This window comes from Terrapene carolina, unplaced genomic scaffold (assembly GCF_002925995.2).
Source record: "Terrapene carolina triunguis isolate 2854851 unplaced genomic scaffold, T_m_triunguis-2.0 Scaffold193, whole genome shotgun sequence".
Lineage (NCBI taxonomy): Eukaryota > Metazoa > Chordata > Testudines > Emydidae > Terrapene > Terrapene triunguis.
In genome coordinates this window covers 4,576,557-4,588,000 of record NW_020664544.1, presented here as the reverse complement: position 1 = coordinate 4,588,000, position 11,444 = coordinate 4,576,557, and the positions used below count along the sequence as shown (strand labels likewise).

Sequence of the window (11,444 nt, the reverse complement as noted above, 5' to 3'; positions counted from 1 at the left end):
CCCCCCCCCCCCCCCAGCTCACCTCCGCCTCCTCCCCCGAGCGCCGCCGCTCCGCTTCTCCCCCCGCCCTCCCAGGCAAGCCTGGGAGGGAGGGGTAGGAGGGGAAATGCGGCATGCCCGGGGGAGGAGGCGGGGCCGAGGATTTGGGGAAGGAGTTGGAATGGGGCGGGGAAGGGGCGGAGTTGGGGCGGAGCTGGGGGGACGCGGGATAATTTTTTTGCTTGGGGCGGCAAAAAACTTGGAGCCAGCCCTGGCTCAGCTGTGCCACTGTCCTGGTGTTACCCCCATCCCATCCCATCGAGTTTATTGGTCGGCTCCCAGGAACCCGGGCCGTGTTGATGGGGTGGCGGGCCTGGGACGGGCGTTGGGAGGATGCCTGGTGGTGCCAGGCCACCGGCCGCCCCTGACTCCTCTCCTCTCTCTTCTTTCCAGGCCTATTCTCAGGATGCCTACTTGAAGGGCAATGAACCCTACTCCGGGGGAGCCCAGAGCATCCCGGAGCCACCTCCCGTCTGTTACCCACGGAAGACCTACCCGTTCCAGTCCAGGGCTCCCAGCCGGGAGGTGATGGTAGCCGAGCCTTTGCAGGGACAGCAGGCGGACGGCAGATCCTACCGGCCTGCTCCTTCAGGCCCATCTTCCCCCTTGAACAGCGCGGCGCTCGGCAGCTCCATGCCCAGCACGTGGAACGAGGCCAGAAGCGACGCCGCTCGGGAGATCGGCAGCACCCATTCCAGCCCGGCCCACCGCACAGAAGAGATCCAGTATGGAATGACCCAGCCGAGGCCCAGGATGCCCGTCGCAAGGCCGGTCCCAGCCCCCGGCTCCTTCTCGCGCGTCTCCAACACCAGCTTTGCAGGTCCCCTTGCTTCTTCCTTGCCAGAGAGGTACGGTGTCCCGACTGCTTCCTCCATGGCCAGCCAGGCCTGCTACGGGGTCCCCAGGCACCTCCCAGACCATCGGACTCACTGCGGTTTCAAGGATGGCCGGGATGTTAGCATGGGGCCTGGCGGCCCGGGCCGTCCCTCCTGGGAGTATCTGGGCGGCCCCAAGGCCGTCAGCCGGCTGGAGTGCCAGCAGGCGCTCTCCAACTGGCTGTCCAGCCAGGTGCCACGCCGGAGCACCTCGGAAGAGCGGAGGTACGCCATGCCACCCCGGTACCGCAGCGTCTCTCAGGACCGCCTGGGAGACACCCCGGCCTCCAGAGGCTGGCCCCACAGTGCCTCGCAAGACACCTTGCTCCAGCCCAGCCACGACAGCTGGGGCTACCGGGCCCGGTCCGACAACTCCCTGGGGAGGTACGGGCGCTCCATGGAGGCGCTGGAGCAGAGCGCCCTGGTCTCGCCCCGCTTGGACAAGTGCACGTGGCTGCCGGAGAAGTTCTATAGGCCGGGCCCCGGGCAAGTTGCCCGAGCTCAGCCTAGCCAGACAAGTTCGTACGCCCCCTCCTGCTCCTCTAGAGAGCCTCCCCCCGCCCACGTGCAGAAACACCCTTCCCAGCCCAACCTGCAGAGCGTCGACGACTCGGGGTACATTGGGTATAGAAGCTACAGCCCCTCCTTTCAGCGCAGGACTGGCCTACTCCACGCACTCTCCTTCAGGGACCCTATCTTTGGTGGCCTTCCAGTGTTCAATATATCGCAAAGGCAAGGAACCCAACCAGCACCTTACCCGGACAGGTCCCCGTCACTGCCAGCTGCCGCCCCCCCTGGCCCGGAGCCCCCGCCGGGCAGTGGGCCCGAGATTCCCAAGGACCAAAGAACCCCCAGCCAAGACAGCGGTGCCAGGTCTCTCCAGCCGCCTCTGCCTCGGCCCGAGGCGGAGGAGAGGAAAGAGGAGGTGGTCCTCAGGCAGAAGCCCCCCACGGGCCGCAAGGCGCCGGCCCCCGCCAGGCAGATGAACTTCATCTTCCCCGACCACATGAAGGAAACGGACATTTGTGACCCGCCGCTGAGCGGCAAAGGGGACAAGCCACCGACGGAGCGGCCCGCCCGGAGGGTGGCACCATTGGCAGTGCCAGAGGATTCCCTGGCATCCATTCCATTTATAGGTGAGGGGGCAGTGTTTGGGCATGCCAGGCACTGGGGTGTGTTTGTGGGGGTCTCACAGCTGCGTATCGAGCCAGGGAGCATCTCGCCTCCGAAAGCCCAGCCCCAGGGATCCCCTCGGGGCGGGACGCAGCCTCGGTTGCAGGGTAATGAATGCTGCGGAGCAGGCGTCACCCGCTGGTAATGACGTGTCCCCGCTGGGTCTGATCCGCAGAGGGTACAGGCCTGTTAAAGCCCCGCCGACAGAGTCCTGGCTCTTTAGCTCAAGCTGTAGCCCTTCCTGTCTTTCGCCCCAAAGGTCCCTGGTTCGATCCCTGGGGCATCAGCCAAGCCGGCAGCTGGTGCACAGGCAGATCCGACTGTAGGCTGAAGCCAGGTGCAGCCGCCTGCTTGGATGAGTGTGTCTGGTTTGGAGACGCACATTCACGGCAGCAGCTGGGGGAGTAGCAGGCAGCCACGGGTCTCTTCTTGCCAACCCACCATGGATGTGCTAGGTGGTCCCGGAGATCAGGAGAGCAAAGGACCAGAGACATCGGGGTGGAAAGAAGGGGGTGAAGAAGGGTGGCAGGGGGCCGGGTGGGCCATTGCCCTGGTCTTGTGGTAGCCCACTGTGGTCATCCAGACAGTCAGGTCAGGCCCAAAGCAGAGCTTGTCCTTGCAGGCAGCAAAGCCCAGGGGGGCGTGGGGAGGAAGCCTCCAGCTTGGGGTAGGGAGAAGGGGTCCCCAATCCGGCCAGTGGCGGAAGGGGCAGGGACGCCCACGAAGGAGCTTTCTGGCCAAGGGACCTGGCCACTGGGATCCCGTGACTGCCGTTGTCCCTTTGCACAGCGGGGAGGCCGGGACCGTCCCCTAACCTGCCTTAAAGCTGGACGCCAGCCTTGGACGGCCGAACAGCCCATCAAGACAGCCTCTGATCGTTCCATTGCCCCTTCCACTCGCTGTTAGACTCGGCACACCCGCGAGCACCCCTCTCCCCAGAGCCCTGCAGGCGGAGCTGCTTGCAGGGGCTTGGTAGGATCTGGCCTTATTTGCTGTCGGCGAAAGGTGCCTGCCTGGCAACCCCTGAGGCTGAATTCCATCAGCTGGCTGCCAGAGAGGCAGGGGACGGGCACTGCCCCCAACAGGGAGAGTCCTGCCTCTCCGGGTGCCGCGGACCTGGGCTGAGCCCCCGCAACACACTTCGCTGTCTGGCTGTGCTAGATTCAGACTAGCTAACCAGAGGCCAAAGGCTTCGTCTCCTGTTTCTGGTCTCCTGTGCCATCCGATTCCTCTGCGCTGCACCGGGAGGGGGCTGGTCACAGGATCTCCACCCCCCTGGACAGGGCAGGGATGTGGTTAGCGAGGTTGCTGCAGCCGTCCCCGCCCGCCCAGCGCTGGCCTCCGGCTCACCAGGGCAGGCCCGGCTTCCCAGGAGTACGTCTCTCCAGCCTGGGCTTGGCAGAGTCTTGACAAAGCCTGCCGGTGTCCCATGCGCTCAGTGCCCGGGAACTCCCCCAGCCAACAGGCACCAGAAGGGAGAAGACCAGAGACCAGCTCCGCGGCCTGACTTTGGGGCCACCAGCCCTGGGGGACGAGGGGCTGCTGGGCTCCCTGGGGAGGCACCATCCCCCATGGCAGCGGTGGCTGCCTGGTCCCTTGCTGCCCCCTGGGAGGTCACAGTACGGGGGCTCCAACTTGCCTGGTACCCCCCTTTCCCTGCTGCTGACCGTGCCGTTTCCCCGACGCTGGTCCAGCTGCAGCCAGACCAGACACGGCCGCTCGGGGGTTTCAGGACAGGGGGGAGGTAGAGACTCCAGGGAACCTGCCGACCCTGCCGCCTTGGTGTGTCTCCTGAGCTGGGCAGGCCCAGCTGCTCGCGGGGTGACTGAGGTCTCCATGCCAGCCCAGCAGCTGGTCTCTCCTGAGCACAGGCCCCGGGGAAAGGGGTTGATTCTCCTCTGCCTGCCCTGCAGCCGCCTCGTCCCCAGGCTTTCCTGGGGGGCTGAGATGAAACCTGCCTGGGGTTCCCAGTGAGACCCCGAGGATGGGCAGCTCTGGCCCTGTCAGCCTCTTTCCGCTCGCTGGGCCCCGTCGTGGCCTTTCTCCCTGGCACATGCCGTCTCCTCGTACCCGGGAGAGACCACGGCACAATGGAAGCCTTACTCTGCTGCCCGCGACGTGCCCAGCCTGGCACTGTGGGACCGTTGTTCTCCACGCATTCCTCACAAGCCTGGCTATTGTTAGTGCACCCGGCCCGGCCCGGCCCGCCTTTGTTCCCCTGGCCACCTTGCCTGGGGGAAGCAGCGGCACGGGGCTGCCCCGGCGCACACAGCCCGCCTTGTTGGCAGCGGAGCAGGTGCATCGAGGCAGGGCCCTCTCCCCCCGCCTCATTCCGCATGCAACCTCTCCCGCTAGTTCCCATCCCCCTGCCCCGCTCCAGCGAAGAGCAGCTGTGCGTACCTAGAACATGGCATCAAGCCCTGGCGGCACCTCCGTGACGGGATATCGGTGCCCCCCCGGCACGGACGCTGCCGCCTGGGCTCCGTGCCTCAGCCCCAGCGAGCGCTCCCCTGGCCTGCAGCTCTCAGGGCTCCTCGGAGATGGAGGGCAGGGCTGCTTTCTCTGGCATTGGCGGCCATGGGGGATGACCGGTTTGCTTGGGGAGGCAGCCCTAGGTTTGGAGGGGTAGGGGCTGCTCACTGACTTTCTTGATCCGCTGGGCTGTTCCTTCCTGGGAGGGATAAAGAGGGGGTTGGGGACGGCCTTTTGGGTGCCCGCTGCCGAGCCTGCACTGGGCACTGGCGCTGCCCCCACAGGGAAGGGCCCTGGCAGAGGGTCTGGAAGCCAGGGGTTCCCTGGTGCTCTGGTCCTGGGCTGCTCGCTGCAGGGGGCGCTGGCGGAGCACAGACTGCGGAGATCCCAGCCTCGCAGCAGGAGGCGCTCCGGGGACTGCTGCCGTAGGGCTGGGGGAGGGTCTCCCGGTGGGAGGCGCTGGGCGGGAGACCCCAGCCTTTCCCGCGTGGGTCTCTGGCTGGCTAGCTGCTCTCTTCGGTCCCCCCGCGGTTCCATTGGTTCACGGTGCGCCCACTCTTCCAGACGAGCCGACGAGCCCCAGCATCGACCTGAAGGCAAAGCACATCCCTGCCTCCTCCGTCGTTTCCAGCGCCGTGAACTCTGCCCCCGCCATCACCGGCAGCCCCTCCTCACCCACCTTCACCTTCGCCGTCAGCCGCCATTACTCCCAGGACTGCAGTAAGTACCCGCCCCTCCCGCTGGGGCAGGGACCCCCTGGGGGGGCAGCCGCTGACCAGGTCCCAGGCAGTGGGCAGAGAGCGGCCTGTGCCTGGAGCAGCCAGGAGCCAGAGTGCAGAACGAGCGAGAAGTAGGGAACGGCCCCAACTTCCAGAGGGGGGACGTCGTGAGGAGTCGGCGGAGGAAACTCGGGAAGGGAAACGCAGGGTGAACATGGGGGGGAAGCCCTCCGGGTCCTGCTGGGCCGTGGTGCAGCCTCCCCAGGGAAGGGGGTGGGATTCCCATCACTTATGTCCCGGGAAATGAGGTGTATGCAAAGCACCTGACAATCTGCTGTAGGGGATGATCCTGGCCCTGCTGAGGGGAGCTGGGCCAGACGAGCCAGGGAGGAAAGGGCCTTGCCCCAAGGGGACCCCTTGGCCTGATGAGGGGAAATGGGCTACGTAAATCAAGCAGCAGGGAGTGAGTGTGTGCCAGCCACAAGGGGAATTCTCAGGGCTCCAGTAAATCGCTCCCTGGAGGAGCCCGCTGCATGTCTGCAGATTATCTGTCCCCTCGCGCACCACCACCCCTGGGTTCCTGCCCCTGCATCCCGATTGCCCCCCTCCCGGCAGGAGACTGGAACCGGTGGGCTTCCCTAAACAACGATCAGCCAGCTTCAGTGGGAGAACCGAGTCAGGCCCTGAGCGTCAAACCAGTGCGGCTCCATTGGAGTGACTCCGGATTGACGCCTGTGTGAGTGAGAGGAAGCTCAGACCCTGAGCGCGTTCATGGACCGAGCTGCAGGAGGGCCAGGCTGTGCCGGCTCCGGTTCAGCACTCTGTGGCCAGCTCCTCTCCAGGCACCAGAGCTGAGGATCTTTCCCACGCCCTGCGTTGTTGGCCCTGGTGCGCTCTCCACATCCCAGCTCGGCTCATTACTAACCATCGGCCTGAACCACAAAGCAGGACAGGCGCAAAGCTATGGGCCCTGCTGGGGTCCTGCTGCATGCTGGGACATGGCGTACGTTGTCTCCCCGCATTCCTGGCTTGCTCGCACATATTACAGATGGAGGAGCTGATGCACAGAGAGGTTAAATGACTTGCTTGAAGTCATACAGCAAAACCGTGGCAGAGCCAGGACCCCTGAGCCCTGACTGCCAATCCCCGAGTTCTAACCATTAGGCACGTTTCCTCCCAGAGATGGGAATAGAACCCAGGAGTCCTGATCCCCAGTCCTTAGTACCGTGACAAGCTAATCCATTCCCGAGACTGGTAAAGCACCGACTGCCTTGTGAACTGGCTCTTCCTGTGTTTACTGATTGCCCCTTTCTCTCTCCTTTCCCTTTCAGGCAGCATCAAAGCCAGCCGCCGATCCTCCTACCTCCTGGCCATTACAACGGAGCGCTCCAAGTCGTGTGACGATGGTCTGAACACATTTCGTGACGAGGGGAAGATCCTAAGGTAGGGGTGACCCCTTCCCCACCCCATTGCATGCCAGCCAAACAACGGCTTCTTCCCTTCTCGGGGTAGTCCCGACCTGGCCTCACAGCTGCACACGTCAGGGTGTGATCTCCAGCTGCTGTGCATTATAGGATCACAGAGTTCAGTGCCTCCTGAAGTGCAACTATTGGCCAGTCTTGGATTTGACGGGCCGGGAGTGTGACCCATGAGGGCAGGGGGTGGGTCACAGAGCTGGTCTGAGCCACAAAAGACGTGCGGCTAGATACTGTGTGTGAGAGAGAGCAGGAGTGCTCCACGGTACTCCCTACCCCAGAATCCTTTGTGCTGTTTCACAACTAACTTTCCAAAGTTTATTGTTGTTCCCTGCCTGGCCTGAGGCTTGTCCCTAGGGGAGCTGGTGGGTTATCGCTGTGGCCTTGCTCAGTTCACCCCCTAGCTGATTTCACGGTAGCCTCCCCACGCAGACAAACCCTAAGCCAGCCTTTGCATTCATGGCCTGAGAGATGTGAGAGGGCACTTCTGAAAATCAGGCCCTAAGTGACTCCGCCAAGGTCCCGCAGTGAGTAAGTAGCAGAGCTGGGATTAGCACTTGGGCCCACGTACCCCTGTGTTCCTCTCGCTCGGCCACGCTGCCCGTCCTGGAGCAGCTCAGCCGAAGCATGGTGTGTGACCGATGCAAACCACCCCCTCCGTTTGCTGCTGCCCTCGCGGGTCTCCTGGCGGCAGATTAACGCCCAGCTCACACAAGAGTGTGGTTTGCATCGGTGGAGCCCCAATTGCCCCTGTCTTCCATCAGAGCCAGAGCTCGAACCCAGGTCTCCTGCGCCCCAGGCCGGAGCCTTCTCCACAGCCCGCAAGGAGCCAGTGACTCCTGCAGCCACAAGAAGGGGCTGGAGCCAGTGGGGACTGTCCTTGAAACGCCCTGGTGCTCGGGAACGCCTCGGGCTCACGGGCGGCTGCTTTCCTTGCAGGAGGATGCCAAGCCGGGTGCCGAGTCTGCGCATGCTGAGGAGTTTCTTCACGGACGGGGTAGGTGTTCGCAGTGAAGAAGGGGGCGGGGGTTCTGCCTGCTGCTGTAACGATGCCCACCAAGGCCGCGCCGGTACCATGCACCCCCAGCCGTGTGGATGCCACCCACCAGGGGCCTGGTTTGCGTGAGGGGAGCCAGAGCCTCATATTGGGTGGCTGCTCTGCCTGAGACCGCTGGGCGTTTCTTCCCCGCCCACCACTGTGCTATCCCGAGTCCCTCCTGAGGCTCGGACGGCCTCCGGCTAGCACAGTACAGGCCCAGCTTCTTGCACCCGGTGCCTCCGGTGGGAAACGGCAGGTTTGTGCATCGCCCCCGCATGGCCCAGAGGAATCAGTGAACAACAATTTGCACTGATCAGCTTAAAGTAGGTGACGCCCGGGATCAACTGGACGGGCTGGCGTAAAACGGGCCAAACAGCACTGGCGTCAGGGGAGCTCTCCCTGCTTCCGCCAGCAGAGAGTTTGGCCTGGTGGGTTCTGCCTCCTCTAACGCTCAGAGACGCAGGCTGGACCATGCGCTGCATTTCCCTGCACCTTGCAGAGCCCTTCGCTCCAGTGCACATCGATTCCGCTCGGATATTGACGCCCGCTCTGAGGCCTTAGAGGTGTAGGGCAGTGGGGCACCTGCTGCCCCACAGGCTCACGGTTGCATCAGTGGGAGCTGCACGGCCTTATCTCGCCTGGGATTTCAGCCCCCAGGTTTGGCTCATTGGTTTAAACCCCTCATGTAGATGCAACTGACACCGGCGCAGCATGACTTGCATCAGCGCCAGCCTGACTTCAAGCCAGAGCGAGTCAGTTTTGCTACCCCCGTGGAAACTCTGTCTACACGAGGGATTTGCATTGAGGCGGCTGAAATCCTGGTGGAGACAAAACCTGAGAGTTGCCTGGTGTGTGTATAGTCATCACGGTGCTGGGCCTGATCGAGCTGGGAGGCCTGGCTCTCCTCTCCCCAATGGGAAACCACTGCCTGTAATGCCCCGTGGGGTGAATGAGGGGGTAGCGCGCCAGAGCTGGAGAGGTGCCTCCCCCAGCACCATGCGTGCCTGGCTGCCTCTGGATGCCAGGTGTGAGCGCAGTACCCGGGAGGACCATACACTCATCTCTCCGTTTGCCTCTCCCGCTGCAGTCTCTGGACAGCCTCGGAATGTCTGAAGACACGAGATCAAAGAGGCACTCGACCTCCGACCTCTCGGACGTGACTTTCAGTGACGTGAGGAAAGAGGGCTGGCTCCACTACAAACAGATCCTCACCAAAAAGGGGAAGGTACGTGTTTACTGCGCAGGAAGCCCAGGCCAGGGGGGAAGTGCTGGGCATGCTTGTATGGAGGAGAAGAGCCTCTCTTTGGAGATGTTTATGTGATGTGTCATGTGATCCCCTTCTCCGCCTGAGGATCTCAAAGCACTTAACAAACATGAATGAACCGAGCCTCCGAACACCCTTGTTAAGGCTGGTATTGTTACTGGAAACTGAGGCACCGAACGGTGAAGCGATTGGCTAGCGTCCCACAGGGAGACAGCAGCAGAACTGGGAATAGAACCCAGGAGTCCTGCCTCCCAGTAGCTCCTGCTCTAACCACTAGGTCACACCCTCTCACACAGCAAGGAATAGAACCCAGGAGTCCTGCCTTCCAGGGGGTCCCAGGAGAGTCTCCCTTCTGCCAAGCACCCTGCCGGCCCATGTGCTAGCCCAGGAGTGCGAGAAGGAGAACAGCCGCTGGAATTTAACCGGGTGGAGGAAGTCTCATACTCACAAATGATGCCCCAGACACGGGCTTGTCCTTGGGCGTACGCAGGGATCTCTGGCCAATCAGATTCCATTGATGGCACGTGCAGGAACTCTAGTCAATCAGGGGCCTTCCCTCAAGCCTGGGCAGGGAGCCCCATTCTTCTGGCAAGGGGCATTTGGCCTGGCCAGAAGGTGAGGGCAGCTGGGGGGGGAGAGGGGGTTGGCCAGTGCAAGGAAGGCAGTGGTTTCCAGTGGCTGCACTTCCACCCCTGCCAGTCACGCCAATGCCAGCACCCTGCGGGCGGCAGACACCAGACATCTGCACTGTGCAGCAATCGCACCTGGCCAGGTCCACACACACTCCAAGGGCTGTGGTGGTGGGTCGGATGAGAGAGAGCAGGGCTGGGACGGGGCGGGTGGGTGCCCCGGGGGAGACCCAATGGAGGGTGGGGCCATCCCGCTGTCTCCGAGCATCCCCCAGGGCACGGGGAATCCTGGCCCTTCTGAGTCAGACGCCAGCGGCTGCCGGACAAGCAGCTCTGCGGGGTCTCCCGGGGGCGAGGCTGGAGTAGGGGACGGGAGCAGGGCTTGGGAGCATCCCGTAGGTGAAGGGGTTTGAATGGAGGCCTTCCCCTCTCACCACCCAAGAGGGGTTCACTTCCCAGGGCAGGGGGTTGGTGTGGGTGGATTGAGAGCGAAACGCGGGGAGTAGATCATGCCTCGGAGGGGCAGGGGTCATGGGGTCATAGGGCAGTTCCAGGTCGGTGGGGGTGGGTTTGACCCTCTGATTGGGGAACATGATTTCCCTCGTTACAATCAAAGCCCCCGGGTCAGCATTCCCTGTTGGAGCCCTGCAGGATCCCCTGCTGTCAGCCCCGGGTGGGCTTTGCTGTGATTACAATGGGGTGATTACTACCAGAAGGCAGCGGGGGTCCTTCTCTCTGGGCCCCCGGGTGAAATCCATGGGTCAGAGCTGGAAGGAACACGCTGGAAAAGGGGGCTACACGTTTTCAGTGTCTCGGCTCTGTGGGGATCTGCCGTCTGCCTGGCCGAATGCACAGACGGGGCGTGAGCTGCTCGGGTCGAGTTTTGCCAGCAGTGCCCCTGGTCTGTGTCGGGGTCAAGGCTGGGTGGCATTTCCTGGGCTGAGGCTCTGGGCCTGGATTGAGGCTGGGGGCTTTGCCCCGAGTCCCTGCATCTCAGCTGGGTGTGCACGCCCAGGTCGCGTTGCCGTGGGCATAGCCAACCGGCTCTGCCCCAGGCCTAAGTTTTCCCTGTGTCTCGGCTGTGTGGCAGCGCCTTGAACGGGTGCTCATGTCAATGCCAGGTGGCGCTGCCCCATATCGAGGTGGGCAGCCGTACCCGGGGGGCTAGACCGGCTCTCTCCCGGCCAGCGCTCATTGCCCATCCTCTCCCTCTGCAGAAAGTTGGCGGGGGCATCCGGCAGTGGAAGCGCGTCTTCGCCGTTCTTCGCGCACACTCCCTTTACCTGTGCAAGGACAGGCGGGAGGCCGTGACCTACGCGCCGCCCCAAGGTGAGGAGGAGCAGCCGATCAGCATCCGAGCGTGCCTGGTGGACATTTCCTACAGCGAGACCAAGAGGAAGCACGTCTTCCGGCTGACGACCGCTGACTTCTGTGAATATCTCTTTCAGGCAGAGGATCGGGACGACATGCTGGCCTGGATCAAAGTCGTCAGGGAGAACAGCAAGGCCGAGGGCGAGGTGAGAGCCAGCATGGGGCTCCTGGCTCCCTCCAGGCCCCTGGCTCTCCGCAGACGCCCCGGCACTAACCACTTTGGTTCTCTCCAGCTGTTTGCCTTCTGCTGCTCCTTCCAGGGCAGGGCTGGTCCAAGCGTGGCCAGTGGAGATGGCCCGCAGTTGCCCTCTTCTGGATGGAGGACCAGCTTATAGGGACTTCAAGTCCCAGCATGCCATCTTGGTGCACTGGGACTCCAAGTCCCAGC

The 11,444-nt window shown here is 63.3% G+C and overlaps 1 protein-coding gene across 7 annotated transcripts in view; it reads left to right on the top strand.

The window, feature by feature from the left end:
- Positions 1-11,444, top strand: part of ARHGAP23 (Rho GTPase activating protein 23) — a 98,009-nt gene that overhangs the window by 68,741 nt on the left and 17,824 nt on the right. For 6 of the 7 annotated variants that reach the window (XM_026654681.2, XM_026654679.2, XM_026654678.2 and 3 more), the window contains 6 exons: positions 433-2,050; positions 5,124-5,279; positions 6,610-6,721; positions 7,693-7,750; positions 8,880-9,017; positions 10,903-11,202. In XM_026654681.2, the coding sequence (XP_026510466.1) occupies positions 433-2,050; positions 5,124-5,279; positions 6,610-6,721; positions 7,693-7,750; positions 8,880-9,017; positions 10,903-11,202 (2,382 nt within the window). The remainder of the gene's footprint in view (positions 1-432; positions 2,051-5,123; positions 5,280-6,609; positions 6,722-7,692; positions 7,751-8,879; positions 9,018-10,902; positions 11,203-11,444) is intronic. The other variant, XM_026654680.2, reaches the window with a different exon arrangement.